General features: G+C 43.9%; 1 protein-coding gene across 2 annotated transcripts; it reads right to left on the bottom strand.

Moving 5' to 3' along the window:
- Window positions 1–4,559: 4,559 nt before the first annotated feature.
- On the bottom strand, window positions 4,560–17,323 carry Bbs4 (Bardet-Biedl syndrome 4). Of its 2 annotated transcripts, none has more exons than XM_076800887.1 (10): window positions 17,120–17,323; window positions 16,604–16,746; window positions 15,877–15,989; window positions 15,177–15,304; window positions 13,976–14,138; window positions 12,131–12,284; window positions 10,864–10,986; window positions 6,597–6,768; window positions 5,071–5,264; window positions 4,560–4,796 (listed from the first exon to the last, which is right to left on the bottom strand). In XM_076800887.1, the coding sequence occupies exons 1-10, from the start codon at window positions 17,202–17,204 to the stop codon at window positions 4,701–4,703; spliced, it is 1,371 nt and encodes a 456-aa protein (XP_076657002.1). In that variant the 5' UTR covers window positions 17,205–17,323; the 3' UTR covers window positions 4,560–4,700. The 2 variants fall into 2 exon arrangements, with proteins under 2 accessions (XP_076657002.1, XP_076657003.1); XM_076800888.1 differs by having other exon boundaries at window positions 4,565–4,796; window positions 15,210–15,304; window positions 17,120–17,313.
- Between the last annotated feature and the right edge of the window lie 8 nt (window positions 17,324–17,331).

Below are 17,331 nucleotides of genomic sequence, written 5' to 3'. Positions count from 1 at the left end.
CGATCACGCGAAATAACGAGATCGGTGTACAATTACATATAGATACACGTGTAATGTATTAAACTTATATATGTATACACACCTCACACACACAAATGTATGTCGTGCCAACGCAAAACGCAACGCCTGTAATGTAAATACGCAACCGAGCGAGACCGCCCCACACTAATAACGATCCGTGAGCGACTCGCATTTAGTTTTGTATGACCGGTGGAAATGCTGCGATGGATTTTCGGCCAATGAGCCCGGCTGAATGTCGATCCGCTTCCATGTATGTACACGTTAAGGACAAATTTATTTACATAGACTACGAATAAACATTTCCGTATTAAACGCGAGTCTTCATTCTCCGCGTCACCGATCTCCTCGATCCTTTCTTCTCTTGACGTTTCTGAGTAGAAATGGAGTTTTTATTATTTTTCTTGGGACCCTTATATTGTTCGTTCCGGTCCGATATTTTTTTATCGGACGGTATCAACATCGCATTATACGCACCAAAACTTTCATTGGTGTCCTTCCGTTAATAATATTTTCTAAAAATTGTTCTAACGGTGCTTCCAGTTTTTAGGCGTCGATGCTCTCCGGTGGGCACATTGGTATAATTTTTTTTATATCCTTAGAGCGGTTATTTTTGTTTGAAAAATTTTTATAGAGCAATCTTAGGATTGAGTCGTATGTACAAAAATTTTCATTTGTGTCCTATTATTAACAATGTTGTCAAAAATTGTCCAATTCTGAACGCGTTTGTGCTTTCACGTGCTGATGCTCTCCAGTAAGTTTGATCAGCTGCTTCGAAAAATTATTTAAAAATATAATTCAACGATATTTTTAAATTTCTTCAATCCTTCAATGCTTTCGAACTGCATCCTCAGCCTTGGGACTCTAATTTCCCTCGGTGCACTGCTCTCCATCTGAGATTGGCCCTCGGCTCATTAGCCGAAAAAGTAAAAAGACCCTTCCGGTCTCAGCATGCCCTTCAAGAAAAATTGGACCGTGAATTTCTCGTGCCATATGTAAACAGCCGAGGCCGACAAAGGGACCGTAATATTCGTGGAAACGTTTCTCCGGTAATTGCGCGAAAATCAACGAAACATTACGTCCAATTTTTCGGCAGCCGCGCGAGAACGGCTGACATAATCGTCGCGTTAATACAATTATGCAAACGATCGATCCCGTTCATGAATATACAAACCACGGTATAAAAGCCGAAAACGTTTTCGAACCGTCTGTTAATTCTGTTTTCGAGCCGGCCGCGCGTTCAGCTCGCGATATTGTTTCGCACAACAACAAGTTTTATATTATTTTCCGCGAGCGATTTTCACGTTATCAACCGAGCTTTTCGCTGCGAAAGCGATGGACCAGACCTCGTTTTAATTATCGGAAACGCGACGGTCCGTGCCGCGTGATATCGAAATAATTGTTTGACGCGTCCGAGGCTTGTTCCGTTTGTGTTTCCGCGACGGGAAAAACGTTTTCCCATTGGAAACGCGGTATCTTTCAATTTCCAAGCGACTCTTGAACCAATCGTTCGAGAGATCTTGTCGAGTGAAAAAGGAACTGGTTGCTTTTCCAGTTTCAAGCGAGACCGGAGCTGATTAGCGTGATGGTTTTATTGGCGGTGGATTTTTCCGGTATGAAAAGGGCCCCTTCAAACGCGAGCGCTCGTTAATTTACTTTTATTCGGCCATCTCTCGATTTTACGTCGAAGTCGATTCAAAACCATTCCTGCAATCGATTTTATCGTGCGTTTCGGTGAAACGGGAACGAAGACGGTTTTTCCGGTGGTCTCCGCGAAATTGCGAAAACCTCATTCGGTTCATTTTGTGTGGTTAATCCTTTGCGAACGAGCGTCGACTCTGAGAGCGTGAAACAATTCGTTACATTGTCAAATACAGAGGACGATCAAATGATTAGAGTCGCAGTATAAATATTCGAGGAATCGGTGTAATCAATTTTTCGTTAATTGGAAATGGAGAAAACTGGTTTCGCGGATTTTTAGATCGTGATTTTCCCCGAGAAGGGAACAAAATGGCCGTCTCGGAATAGACGAGGATTTCAGCTTCCCCGTGCGACTTCTCGTCGTTCTCCCACGCATAATCAGAACTGATATCCGGCCACATGCAAATTACGCTAAATATATTCAACGTGATTCCAGGTGGTTCGACGATGCGTTGGATTATTAGATACTCGTGGCGAGCATAGAAATTCTAGTTGCAACGGTCCACTTTCGCGAGGGAAATATTTCGTGTGAAAGCACGTCTGCCAGAATTTTTCAACCGACTCAACTTCGCTCAACTTTTGTCAGTTTTTTTTTTTACTGACGCGAAACTGCAGCTTTTTGCGAGCTGTGAATTTATGCGTCGGTTGTCGCAAGCGGTTTCCTCGCGTGTAGATCTCTGTGTCTGTTCAGGGAAAGTGGTAGCGAATGGTGCGATATAACGCAGACTAAGCATTTGTGGAAAATGTTGTTCTATAAAATTCGACATAATGAGAATTTCATATTCTCTCTTATGTAGTAAAACCGTGGAATAAAATAGTGTCTTATTAGCAGCAGAGTCTGTGCTGGAACCAAGTTGCGGATTTCTATAAAAATACTAATTTTATTGGGCTAGTTCATAAGACATTTCCATACGGATCTGATATTCTTCTCTAGTTAACTATACTCTAGTTACAGCAATGCAATGTATAGAGCAGTTGAACAGCTTTGCTGGAACAGTCCAACGACTACTTGAGCACAGACTCGCCTAATCGTCTTCCAATCAGTTATAACGCAAGTTTCGAATGGTATTTGCGTGACTTGTGCACACAAGCCATAAATCTTGATGATTCTAGTTCCAAGATTTCGGATGGGATTCTCGTCCGTACGTGACTCAATCATAACAGCCTAATAGCGCTCTGCAACCCTCACCCATACCCATACAGAAATAAATATTTGATGGTAATTTGAACGATGATAGTTAAACGAAGGAGAAACGGATCGTTTGCCTCGGGAATTTTTGCATCTTCCCGAAGCTCTTGACGCGCACGAGCAAGTTCGATAGATGCGATCGATGGTGTAGCCTCCATCGTTCCGGGAGACAATTTACATTCTCCAATTTTACTGGTCGTTCCGCTTTCCGCCTCGCAACAGTGCATCGTTCTGTCGCCTCCGTTTAATTGAGTTCGCTCATCAACAGAGAGAACCTGCATAGAGGAGCGTGCATGCCGATCGTCTTTCTGCACGTTCGACCGTGTGCTGTGCGGGACGCGCCCTATCTTCGGCAGGCTCTGAATTAATTATCCTCGCGAAATGCGATTGGATGCTTTCTCTCTGTGCATAATGTTTAAACTGTGCGTGTGCCTCTTCCGAGAATACCAGTGCAGCGTTAAGGGGACACAGTCACAACCGAACACCATGGATTTGACAATGGCATAAACTGAGCTTTGCTTCACCGTTTTCTTCAGGTTTTCTTTTTCCTCTAGGAGCAGTCGCGTAAAACTAGCGTGCCACTAAAACAAAGATAAAAACGAACAACATAATAATCTAGGTAATGCTAGAGTTAAGAAGCTAAACAGTGTCAAAGGGAAGCTGAAGGGCCCGCTACGGATCCCGAAATCGCGATGCACTTTTACCGGGAACGCCTGCCTCGAGCGGCAGCTTGTCGGAACTTTAAATTAACAGGCACAAGATCGTTAACGGAATCACGTGTAGCCGCGCGATAGATCGGGGGGTGGGGGGGTTGGGGGCAATCTGCTACGAGACAGTTTAATTACTTCCGCAATGTACTCATTCCGCAATCACGGCTCGATAAGCAGGCATTATGAGCGGGGTTCGAGCTTAAGGGTGAAAGTTCCGCGGAAACGAGACAGCAAAGCGGCAGTTTCGCTTGGCTCTTGTATCCGGGACGAAGAGTCGAGGGACACGCCTCGCGAGCCGCTCGAAATGCAAAGTGAGCATGTCTCTGTCATCTCAAGCGAAATAAAACGGTCCCGAAGAACGGAGTTACGCCATTTTAATCGTTCCAGTGCCGTCGGTTGAGAACTGCAGTCAGACGGTAGTGTATTCGGTGGCAAAACTTACTTCTGTTTTTAGTTATTTCTTTTGTGAATTGTTGGTCAATATATTTGCCACGCTCTCCTAAAACGAGACCAAACACGACATATTTCTCAGCTTATTTGCTTGTTTGATTAACAATTGAACAGAACTTTTTTACCGTTACAGAGAAACTGGCAATTACGTATATAGATTATCTGAATCAAAAAGGACACTGACAGTGTTTGGGAGAGCCTTGAGAAGCTACGACCGCAGGATAACATCTCCCAGGCATGGCACGAGCTTCGAGGCAGTAATTTAGTCCTAAGCGATGTTTTTACGCGGCCATAACGCCGACATTTTCACTTTCCACCCCAGGTGTCTCGTGCCGGAGAGTCCTTGAGATTCGAAGGCGCATCCTGCGAGACCAAGCGAATCGACGGAGCCGTATAGACGAACTTAAATGAAAAAACTAAGTCTCCTTGGCACGTGCAAATATCACCGGTCGGCTCGAGGACTCGGCGAGTGACCTTGGAACGGGACGAGACTGGGAGGTGGACGAGCTCGTGGAGGAGGTTGATCTTCATAAACTGTTTGAGACGGGAGTAAGTTGCTTGTGCAAGTGAGTTTTATTCGTTCCCATGGAAATTCTCGGGATTCTTCAGCGTCGCCGGTCGACCATGCCGCTTCAAACTTCGTCTTCGTTAAGGACCCTCTCGCCCTCGTTACCGGACGCCTTCTCCTGTTGAAGTTTGGTCGACAGCCTCTTCGCAGTCTGCGTTATCTGCGAACAAACCGGCGCCCCCTCCCCCCCACGGAAGTTAAGAAGACTTCCTTATCTTCGAAAAGCTGTTTCTCCTCCGCGACTATACACTTTCTAGGAGTCTAGAGAGTCTAGGATGTGGATTTAATTCATCAAGAGAAGTTAATTAGTACAACTGGCAATTCTGTAAATATTCCGTGGTCCGCGGATTTGAACCGTTTATGGTAAAAATGAGCAGTTGGAATTCGAAACAGTAAGAATATTAAAAGAATCGATAATCTCTTTAGAGGCTTGCCTGCGCGTCCACGTCAATGACAGCGGTGATGTCGTTCAGGGCAGTCAAGAATTCCGCGGCGTAACTCCTCTTGCCGACCGCGTCCAAAACAATCGCGTAATTAATCAGCACCAAAGGATCCTGCGGGGACAGCGCGTGCGCCTTCTGCAAGACCTTCTCGGCGCCTTCCAGGTCGTCGAGCCGCTTCAGCGCGACTGCAACAACGATAGCGATTAGGCATGCTGTCGGTGCGCCGTGTTCAAGTGCCGATAAGGGAGAGGAACGAGCGCAGTCGATACGATTAGAATTTCCTATGCGACAATGACATAGTGGACTGTCCACTCCTCTTTTTTCCGAACGCGACGAGGACATATTGCGATGGCCGACGGAACTCGCGGTGCCGTAACGATAGAAAAACAGGACAAATTGCGGGCCGAGCATGGACGAGAAAAACCAAGCGCCGCGGTGGCCGTCGCTATAAATAACTTCGTGACTCTGTGTCTGATCTTCCTCCTCGTCCTGTATCATAGAAGTTTGCCGTTGGACTGTCGCTTTACCCAGTAATTAATCCTTCTGCCGATACTACCGGAAAATTGGACAATTTTTCACATTTTCGAGTTTTCTTATATTCTCTTTTACTTTGTGTCGCCTGAAACAACTATAGCGACGAATGATCGATGCGTTCCTAACGTACGAACACGTATCAAGTCGGTAATTTAACGGGCCACACCTGACACCTGACCTATACCAGTGAAACTAGGCTACTTTCCGAAATACGTCCGAGTTAGGTGAACTTAGACAGGTAACGGTTACTCTGGGACACTCGCTGCTTCCCTGGTACTAGAATTTAGGTTCTATCAGGCTCTCGTCGTTTAGTTAATCGAGGTACCTACGTCAACGTCCATAAATGCGTGCACACGTAGACCTCTCCTATAAAGTATAAAAAGTGATTTCGAATTTTTCAGTAAAAATAAAAATTCTCACAATAGACTGAACCTTCTAGATTGAAATAAATCGAGATTCAACCTGATCCAACAATTAGTTTCGGAGATAAAAATTCGCAAGTGCAAATATTCCTAACTACTATTTTCTTATAAAGATCTTAAGACTTAAGACTTAAACCCTCGCTCATTTCCCGTACACTACACCATATTTAATTTTAAACAAAATCCTCGATCGATTTACCATGAGACAACCCCTCTATCCTCTATTAATAAACATTACTTTCCCTGTTCAATGACGAAACAGTTAACAAACGCGACAGAACGATGAAAATCCACATGCATGGAATACATTTCAGAGGCATCATCAGCGCGTATAAGTATTCCGGACGCAATATCCTTCGAATACCTAAGCCCGAGGTCAATGAGAATCTCGCATACCTCGAAGACCAGCGATGCAATATCAGCTGCAGCGATCAGCGATTGCACGTGTCCAAAGGAATAACTATCCTAAACTGCGGGGGTCTATATCGTATCGAGTTTTCCAGCATCTCCTGTCCCTTTTCGGCCGGTAGAAAATCGATGGGAGCTCATGCGGCGCCTTACGTCCGAGCAGAAGATACGGCATGGGGTTCTTGGGGTCTGCGCTGACCGCGGCGCAAAGGTAAATCGCCGCCGAGGCTGGTTGTCCCGTGGTCAGCAATACCATGCCGAGATTATAAGCGGGCATAAAGGCCATCGGGTTCAGATAGTGGGCTCTCTTCAGGCAGGTAATCGCCTGTAAGTAAATTAAAGCGTTAAGCCGATTTGTCCGCCAATTGGCGCGCCGGAGTGGTCAATTAATGTCGCCGGTGAAACGCGCGCGGAACAATGGTCCTGCACGTAAATACACGCAATTATCTGATCGGACGGGCACCGTTAACAATTCAGGATCGCGGGCCGTCGCGATTATGCAAACGCCGCTCGCCGGTCGATTATGCCATCCCGGGAATTTTTACTCTTTTCCCTGCTGCTTGTCACTTTCGACTTTGACAACTCTGCTTTAACCATTGAAGCTATGCAAATCATTCTCGCGTAGAATACGAATACTTTTTGGTTACATGAAAAACATCTCGAGTGTCTCACTCTCTTTAAACATTGTTTAAACACGTCCAAATGTTCGCGACGCTATAAACAAATATACCATCGTATTTGGGAGAGTCTGCGGAATCATTCTACGCACAAATCATTCCCATATCGTTTACCGTTAGCACGCAAAAAATTCTTAAAGTTGAGAATACAATTTCTGGTTGAAAGTCAGATGTCTCGAAAGCTGAAGACGGCGGTCAGAAACGATTTTCGGGATCGGATTCAGCGTATCTGGATCTACGAGAATCGTGCGCCTGGAGCCGCAAAATTGGTTTAGTTACCAAACAGTGTTATTATTGAATGGCCCCGGGTCGGACGACGGGAAGGAACTTGTCAAAGGGGCCGGGGGTCCAGAACGCGTGACCCAGCATCCCCATTTTTTCTTATCCCCCGTGTCCCTGAACGTCCTCGAGTTCTTCTTATCGGCGACAAGGTAGCTAAAGCCGAGCTTTGTGCTTAATCCACTTAACTTCAGAGCTTTAGCCCGCTAACGCGCCACCACGTTCCGCGGAATGACAACGGACTGGATTAAGGAAGTTCAGGCTCGCACCCCTGCGCCCCCAAAGCGGATCCAGGGTGCGCACGATATCCTTCTACCCCTAGCAATGAGCTAAAAAAGTTGACACAGTTCAGTTCCTCATTGTGAAAAGAAAATATTGGGAGGGTTGGTATATTTTCGAGAAAAAAGATTGTATGGAAATTTTCCTTACGTATCTAATCTTTCTAGCTCGGCAGAGAAAGTGGTTTGGTCCATTTATATAAAAAAGTTTGCCATCAATTACGAGACTGACTGTAAAAAAGCTTTCGCGACCGGTTTCCGAGTCATCGGAGGGAGCTTATTACGGTATTGGAAATATTTAATCACGGTTGCCGATTTAATTCCATTTATCGTTCCACCTCGACCCGATCGCCCAGGCATTTTTCTCGATAATTGGAGCAAGGAGATCCACTTTGTCGTAGACTATGTCCCGACTGCCTCGCGACACTCGAAAGAAGAAGCGATCGATGGAAATGTCTCGAAGCGGCCTGCAGACGACGATCAAGGATACTTGTCGATCACGCCGAGATTAATCCGTGTTTAAACGTTATCCACGCAACCGTGACTCTGAACGGAGCCCTAAGCTTCGCTATGGATTCACTTCTCTGTCGTCCGTGACAGTTTACATAACGTCGGGTCGCAAAGTGTACGGTGACTCGCAGAATTATTCGCGGAAGCTTGACCACGTTGCTCGTAATTAAACGGTTATTTCTGTGGAAACCCGCTGCTGTTTTTTTCGCGATTCAAGATACGCTGGCCTTCTCAGGAATTAATTAGCTTGATGCGGGAAAACAATGCTGAGGAATTGCTGCGTTGTCTGTCCTGTTGAGGGACCTTCTTGACTCGAGAAGTTAATGAAAGACCGGATTTACTGCTTCAATGATTCTCACTGGGTGCTACTTGTTTTGAAAAATCGATCTTGATTTCCAATTTTCACATCTCTCTCTTTCCTGTGGATTAAGTCTCTTGTATATTTTTCAAACTTTCTTCCTCCTTGGTTTCCAAGTTTGTCCTTATAAAATCCTTGACAGAAGATACGATGTTTTATTCAAATAATGTTAACAGCATCCTCTTGGCTTTACATAATTTGTTTCTTGGTTTCCAGTTTGGATTCAATGAAATCCTTGACGAAGCGCACGGCGTTTCATTCAAAGAATGTTAAATGTTCTTGTTTTACAAAACTTCTTCTTGCTCCTTGATGCCGAGTTTTGATATCCTTGATTCCAACCACAGGTGTCTTTAGAGAATGATGTCTCTTGTTAGTTCTGAAAACTAAAACTGATGCTCGCATTACATTTTCTACATCGAAGAGAAACGTAACACATTAGCTTGCATCAAAGCGAAAAAATATTTACAGCGTGTTTTACCTCCAAGAGTGATCTTGTTGGAGAGACAGGTACAAAAAAGGGGTAAAACGGAGACTATGGTGGCCAAGCAAGGGAAAACTAAGGGTCGGGAGACGGTCCCGATGGAAGGGTTTCCCACGGAGGTGGTGGCGGTCGAATCAGCCGGTTCTTTACCCGCGACAAGAAGACTCTGTTCGAGATTGAACGAGGATAATTAATTCAGAGTCCATTAAAGGGACCGGTGCACGCGCGGCCCGGTCTCAGAATGACGGCCGGGACACACTTGCGTCCTAGGGGAACTCAATTAGGGGACAAGACAGAGGCGTGCAGTTGCACCGGGTACAACATGCTGCCGAACTAAGAGGGAATCGGTGGATGTAAATTACTTGCCAGAGTATCCTCTAATTGGGAGTGCAGTTCACCCGAAGAAGACGGTGCTCCATTGCGCTAAACAGGATCGGTTCGAGAGAATTTTGTTTTAGACATTCCCCCGTAATTGCTTCCCTCCGAACGGAGGCAGGAAACTTCAAAAGAATTAATTAGGTTCTTCGGCGACAGAAGACGTTAGTGGATTAAGGGGACCTTTAAGTACAGGTACTTAGAAGTTTGTGCCTCCCGTTGAAGAGTTTCTCGTAATCTTATCGTATCGTGCAAGCTTCCGTAAAATTAGGCACAGAAATTGGAACTCGCATGAAGATCGGCAAAAGTTGGACAATTGTTTGACTGTGTTTCAGTAATAGATAGACAATTTTTACATATACTTGTGGAGTTGAGAATCACTGAAGCCCTGCGCAACTACTTTGTTTTCTCGACACAAAACAAAATCTGTGCTGCACCTTTTTCTAATGGCTTCCGTAGGGAAAAATTTCCCTTCCACCGCGTAGTTTGGTCTTGTTTTATTTCGGACCCTCTGTTTTTAATCCTTCTTAAAACTATCCGAAAAAACTGGGGCACAACAGTTACTTCTCCGGCTTCGAAACATTACTCAAACATTTTCGAACATTCCCAACAGTAGAGAAACATACTGTGTGTCCCACAGTTGATGGGAAAATGTTAAAGGTTACGATTCAATTAAAATTAGCACGTTGGGATTTGTTCTAACTAAAGAAAATCGAAGGTGACAAAGACAAAGCCTCTCGGAGTCATGTTGAGCGCGTGAAAATCTATGGCTCACCGAATATCGGAAAACACAGAGGAAGTTGTAATTGATCTGAGAGCCACTGCGACCCCGCTGGTTCGAACACAACGGACAAAACTCGATACATTTAATTTCGAGGATGTTCGCGCAGCACGGCGAAGAATTTATCGGAAACCGGGGCGTCGACTTCTATCCAACTTTTATTTCTCCATAACCAGAGGAATGTCGTGTCCGTGGTCGCGTCCGTCGGTTTCGTCTGAGAAGAATTCAAATATCCTCGCAGATGGGACTCTGTTTTCCCTGGGTGGCACCGTAAAGGAGTTGGAGACCTTTGAGGTCGCCAAAAATCCGAACTTTGAACGCGAAACTGGGTCATGAGTTATTGATTCGTGTTGTTGTGCTTCGATTTTGTTCAGAGAAACATTATGCATTTCAAAAACAGATAAATTCTGCGTGACACTGATAGTTGCTATCAATTTATGGCACCCTTGTACGTTTTATGGCCATTTGACCGTTTCACTTTCCTTCAGAAACTTATATTGTTAACGCGGAAACGAAAACAGTTAAATTCTACGTGACATTTTATGCATTCAAGCACACAGAATTAAAAATAAACATAATTCGCGTTTCGGAAAATGTTTAAACCACTCCAGGGCCATCGAAGGTAACTAATTCGTTGATAAAGTCGGAAGGGTAGCTATGCCCGACTTATGAGGTACTCACGGCGACGAACTTCTGTTTCCCATAGAAGCACATTCCCACGTTGTTCCACACGGCGTGCGATTCCGGGATGGATTGCGCCGCCAGCTTGTACTTGGACAAAGCCACATCGTACTCCTGGTGATTCTGAAGTGCAGAATGATTATTTTAGCAACATAGAACAATGGGAATTCCACCCGAACAGCGCTACCAATACCGCTAATTAAATTCTTAACGGATATCACAGGAATGGCCAGCATAGCTCGCGCATTGTAACCAGTTCAGAACGTCTTGGTCATCGAAAGGGAAAATTGCATTTCTAAAAGAGTGACAAACATTCAGTGCACTATTCTTCTAAACTACATTTAATATCTGATCAGTTATCTAATTATATTTTCTATTGATTATGACCGTGGATTTTCAGGCATTTACGGCACGAACGTGAAATATGAAATGGCATTTATGTTATCAAATATTAATAGCATATTTCGCTTGGTTCTACTGGACTGAATTTAACAATTAACGAAAGAATGCTATGCCGGAATCATTCGTGACCCGTAGGGGCGAAATACCGGCGAAAAATGTTGTTACGTAAAAGGCGATTTTTGGAGCAGTCAAAAGAAATAGGATTTTTCTCTTTTTCGTTGTTCGATGTTGGACAAATGTTTTTCTCGTTTGAATTTTGATCGTGTACAGAAACGTTTCTTCGCTCGAACGTTCGGCAAACGCTGAAGGCTTTTGATGGAACGAGTGTTCAGCGATTGCGGCACAGCGCACCGAACAATTCCATTAAGCCCATTAAACAACAACCGCAGGGCCAATTTTCGGGTGGGGAAACTATCGATAACATCGAATTTAGCTGACACAGAATTTCAGTACACTTTGCGGAGTGTTGCTACACGGTGCAGCGACGTATGCAGAGGCGTGCGAGCTATTCGATCGATCAGACCGCTGTTTCGCGAGCTTCCTTTGATGTGAATTTTTCTAAGGTTGAAAAAAAAATTCCTATCATTGCGATATCTTCTTCGACAGCATGGCGCATTGTGCAACAAATTCCTAGAGGAATTATTCCCCTTAAAGAGTCAAGGACGTCAGCGTCCAAGGGTAAGGACACGAATGATGCATGGTCACGAGAAATCGGTATTCGTGCTCGGCCGGAAGTCCGTGTACCGCGTCGTCGTCCGAGGTTGAGGTCGGCTGAGTGAATGATCGCGTTACATACGGAAACAATCGCTCTTCCTTTTGGAACGGCTTCGTGCACGGTAAACCGCACGGATCTCGATACGCTCACCTGAATTACGTAGGCGATCGGCAGTATCGCTTTCGTGCAATTCGGGGAATGAGCGAGGGCGGTGCCGAATTGCTGAAACGCCCGTTGAACGTCGCCGGTTTTAAGATAGAGCAGACCCAATTCGCTGGCGGCCTCGATGCACTCCGGATTCGCACTGAAACCACAGGATAATTAGTCGGTAAAACTGTGACACAAGCTGCTCGAATAATTATCCATGTTTTCACCGCCACCCTCCCCCCTGATTCGATTACCGAAACTACCTGACCCGAACTTTTTGCACGATTTGCCTCTCGCGAATTTACTCAGCCGCGAAAACGACGGTTTTTCAATCTCACCCACTCGAAGGGTTTTTCCGGTCATTCGTCAGCAAGTCGGACGCATTAATTTACTATTTGTGGAAATAATTAGCGCGTTTAACACTGAACTTGCCAATACCGGTCTAATGACCCGTTTCAGGTCTGCGGTACATTTAAATATGGAAAATAGAGAAAATGAGAAAATGAATTCCACTCTTGCGAGGTCCACCCACCGAGTTGATTACTTCTGTCTGACTGTTTCGTTTTATTACAGTCAATTTTATATCCACCAACGCAGTAATTGCACATTTTACAAATTAATCATTAATGAAAATGAAAATTTGCATGAGTATCCACGATGTAGTCGTAGCATATAACGTAATATTGAAAGGTTTCATACACTTTCTTTTGTTAAATTGTTTTGACGATTCGTGAAATATCTACGTTTTGCATTCAATCTCTTCGGGAGTAATTCTTTTACGTAAACAAACAACGGGTTTCATTTTTCGTGCGATTGAAACATTATCGGAATGTACGGTATTATCGCGTTATCAACAGATTTCGATTTCTTCTACTTACGATCGGAACGATTTCAATTTGAAGAGATTAAATACACGCGTGTGTCAGAGTCCCTAGAAACGAAAAGAATCACGTTAAAAACTGCCCGACAATGCTGAACTAATCCTCCTATCTTTTGTCACACCCATCGACCAAGAGCTGGAACGAATTGTTCAGAGAATGCCATAGTATGCAAGCTTGAATGGCTATCAAATTTCCATTCGCTGGCATCCGCGGTTATCAAAGAAGCCGGGATACCAAGATGTTGATCACGGCGTCGACAAATTATCTGCTGAACGTCGTTTGCTCAACAAGTTTGTTCTTTTTGCTTTTCTTTTTTTTTTTTTTTTAATCCGCGATCCGTGAACGAGAGGCAAGAACATAATACGGTGTAGCTCGGGTCGTAAACAAGATCATTCGAGCCGGCTGCAGGAAATTAAATCCGCGCGTGCAAGATGCCCGCGAGGTCGCGCGCGCGCTAATCGCAGACTACATTAACGGGGGAGCATGATGCAGAGGCTCGGCAAAAATCGATAGTTTCTGTTTCTGCGAAATCGATGGTACGCTACAGCCTCGCGTATCCAAAGCCTCCGTTATCCGAATTGAATGGCGTTATTACACTATTTCCAACTTAGTTTCGAATATACTCATTTCTTGCAACAGACTCGGGCAATTGTTATCTTGCACGAATATTCGCAGTTTAATTATCGTACAATGGATTCCGCTTATGCGAATCACGTTTAACCGGATCAGCCGTTTATCTGGGGCAAAGCACTAATAGCAGAACCTAATCGAAAAGCCCAACTACTGCTCTTGAGGGGCCAAAGCACACCAGTTGCGGCACAGATAACCAGAATCCACTGTACATTTACATACACGTATGATACAGCATCAAAAATCGCATAACGTCTCAGAGACGTCGCAGACAGTTTTGGCACCCCATTTCAGGGACAACGGGTTAAACCGGAAACGAACCGAAAAACGGTTCTACCTAAGAGCCTCGGTGTAAGCGTTCCTGGCCTCGACAACTTGATCCTGCAGAAGGTGGACCCTGGCTAAAGCAATGTACGGTGACTCGTCCTTAGTTAGCTCGATCGACCTCTTCAGATACTTTTTTGCATCGTGGAGCTCGTTCAGCTTCGCGTAACACTCGCCTGAAGAAGAGAGAATCGGATGAAACGGGAGCGTTAAACGCGTTTGGAAAAGATACTGAATGGTTCATCAGCAATGTCAGAAACGATTCTCTGGTAACCAGCGAGTTGTATTGTCTTAAATTTTCATTACACGTCGTCTAATAGACGAATCCTAGCTTGGCAGAAAAACTGGAATCGATTGGTCCATTGGTAAAAGAGTTATTCTGATGTGTGTGCCATCAATTATGTGGGCGATTGTAGACTTAGTTGAGGAACTAGTTGGTACCAAGAAACGTTGTAATTGGCACATACTTTAATGCTGTATAATTGTCATTATTGTATATTGCATTTTACCAGGAATGTATATTTGCTTCTTGTTCCTGACACTATTAGAAGAAAGCTTAGAAATCTTCTTTTGCACGATAACCAATTAAGAAATAATTAGATCGTGTAACTGGAAGTTTATTTCTGAGCTGATGAGTAAAATTGCTACCGCTGTTGGCTTTATTATTAACACAGGTCACATAAACTCGAAGCAGATTATTTAATAATATAAGAAAAATCGAGGTTTATTACAGCAATTACTTCTGCAAACCTTCTTAAACCTTGCAGATCCTCAACGAAATTGCTGGAAACCTAATTTCCTAATTCTGTTTCCTCAAAATCTGTGTCATCTGGTACACGTGTCCGACAGTTCATACATTTTTCAAATCTGTTGAACAACCATCGGCGGTTAATTAAAAATAAAAGAAGCTTGTGTTACATTTGCAACTGTTCATTCTTATGTAATTCGCAGCTGTTTCAAACGACCGTATAATGGAATGAAACCTAAGTACGCGGAACAATGAAATGTTTACGGTGAAGTTAGCCGTAGTTAATTAATGCAGAAGCTTAATTGTAAGTGGGCACGTGTTCTTCCTGTGTGGACTGAGAACAGTATAAGCATGTACATTGCGGATTCCGCTTATTTACACATAGAACGTGTGTGCGGATATACTTTTATATGAATATGCACGGTTTAATCTCGCGCGTGAAAATATGCGCATTCTGATGAACCACCATGTACGCTTTCGTCCCGGTGAACAGCCTTGCCTAGATTCAGATAAACTTCCCAGTCTGGCGTATTCGATATCCTCTCGGCTTCCAAATACGCGTCGATCGCGCGCTTATGGCTGCCCATTATCAAGCTGTCGACAACAATGAATTATTAGAAGCCTGCCGTGCTAAAGAGATTAACGCTGAATTTACAGAGACCCGTTCGTTCAACGGAAAACACTCTTCCAACGAAAACCAATTTTCCAATCGTATCGATTTTTTAATTATATCTATTCCCATTGATCTCTATTACCCAAGGTCGCCCCAAGGTCACGATATCATAGAACAACTTTGTAACAATAAAATTCTCTTCATACTCATTTCTCTAAGACACTCCTTCTATATGTTCACTTTCGTTAACAATTTCTTCGTATTGCTTAATTAATTTCCCCCAACTCTCTAATTTCAAATGCATACTTTCTTTGACTGACACCCGAATTAACGCGAATGCGAACAGAACGAGCACGACCGTTTCGGGAATCCAAAGCGGTTTGATAAACGAGGCGAACGGCGCCGCGAACTTCAAACGAAACACAATGTACAGTCGAACGGGTGAAAGTGACGGCGTGTATGCAACAATCCAATTAGATTGAGTATCGCCCGGCAATGTCTGAATCCAATTTAATCTCCATCGGGCTGCTGAAATCTCGTCCCCTTTACTTACAGTGACTTGGCAATCTGCTTGACGTTATTAACGTTCGTTGAATTGACGGTGTACGCAGCCTGAAAGCAGTTCAACGAGTCCTGAACCTTTCCTTCTCTCCTCAGTATCAACCCCTACACACAAAGACGGGAGGGAACGTCTAGAACATCACTCGTTCGAACCTCTGAGACATTGATACAGGGCTTGAAACCGGCTCTGACACAACTGGATCTACAAGATATCACATTTTTCAGTAAATATTAAAACGAATCGCTGTTATCTACAAGAATATCTCATAAAAAATATAGGCTTCCATTTGCGAATTTCAGCGTGACCCTCGCGGGCCTCTCCAAGGTCATCGCAAGGACAAACGTCTCTTTGCACAATAATTAATACTTAGAAAGTATCAATGGATCGTTATATGTTATAACAACGACATTGTATAATCGTTATATTTTATGGCAACCCTGCTGTATGAAAACCATATGTAATAACAGTATTGCATATCAATCTGCCCTGTGACAATGCCCTATAACAATTATACTGTATAACAATCATATTGTATAGCTTTTATACAGAATAACAATTCTGCTGTGTAACAACCATATTCTATAACGTGTATACGTTCAATGAAACAATCTCGTTTATTCCGCTCTGAACCATATTGTAGAACAATTATACTGCGTAAAAAGCCTGGACCGTTTCGGGACCGTTTCAAGCCCTGTTTCAACATGGACGTTTCTCTCACTTTTAAATAATTCGCATATTCATTGTGTCCATTCGAGTTGATCAGCTCCTGGTCAATCAGAATCTTGCAAGTTTTGTACTCGTGCCGCGTATAATGTCGGTGCAGCAACCAGTTGTTGCACTCTATCGCCGGCACTTCCGGTGCTGACCCGATAATTAGAATAATTATTATTTGCCTATGTTACAACCGGTTAATAATTACATTATCCACGCGACTGCCAGAAGGTAAATAATAACCCACGAATAGAACAATAATTAATTTCCAACATATTCTATACTGCTATCGTTTCCCCCGAAACCGGAAGTGACGGAATCAGCGACCGTCGCTCGAATATTTCGATACGATATCAACGCTCGCCGAACGAGTTCCCAAAAAAAAATGATTTCATCGCTGTGTTCTTTCGAACTCTTATCTTTTATCAGCCACGGATCTAATCCCATTTTTATTCTCGCCTTGTCAATCATGCTTTTCAGTCGTGTGTGATCGTTTCGCATACTACGAGCTAAACAAAAACACCTTTCTTCCCTTTGTCGCTACGCAGCCGTTGCGAGGCAGTCGTTTGTTGTTGAATCCGACCATTGCTAAGAATATTGTTGGCCATTGTTGGAACACTGAAAACAACGTCGCGCACAACACCTTCCCGAACTGTGCATCATTGTAGCGGGTATGTGTTGCTGTTGTTTGCCATGACAACCATTGCGTTAAGCCCCTTTCACAACCCTACCATC

The sequence above is a fragment of the Halictus rubicundus genome, chromosome 15 (genome assembly GCF_050948215.1).
Source record: "Halictus rubicundus isolate RS-2024b chromosome 15, iyHalRubi1_principal, whole genome shotgun sequence".
In the NCBI taxonomy this organism is placed as follows: domain Eukaryota; kingdom Metazoa; phylum Arthropoda; class Insecta; order Hymenoptera; family Halictidae; genus Halictus; species Halictus rubicundus.
The sequence above is the reverse complement of the archived record's forward strand: the minus strand, read 5'-3'. Positions and strand labels throughout refer to the sequence as shown.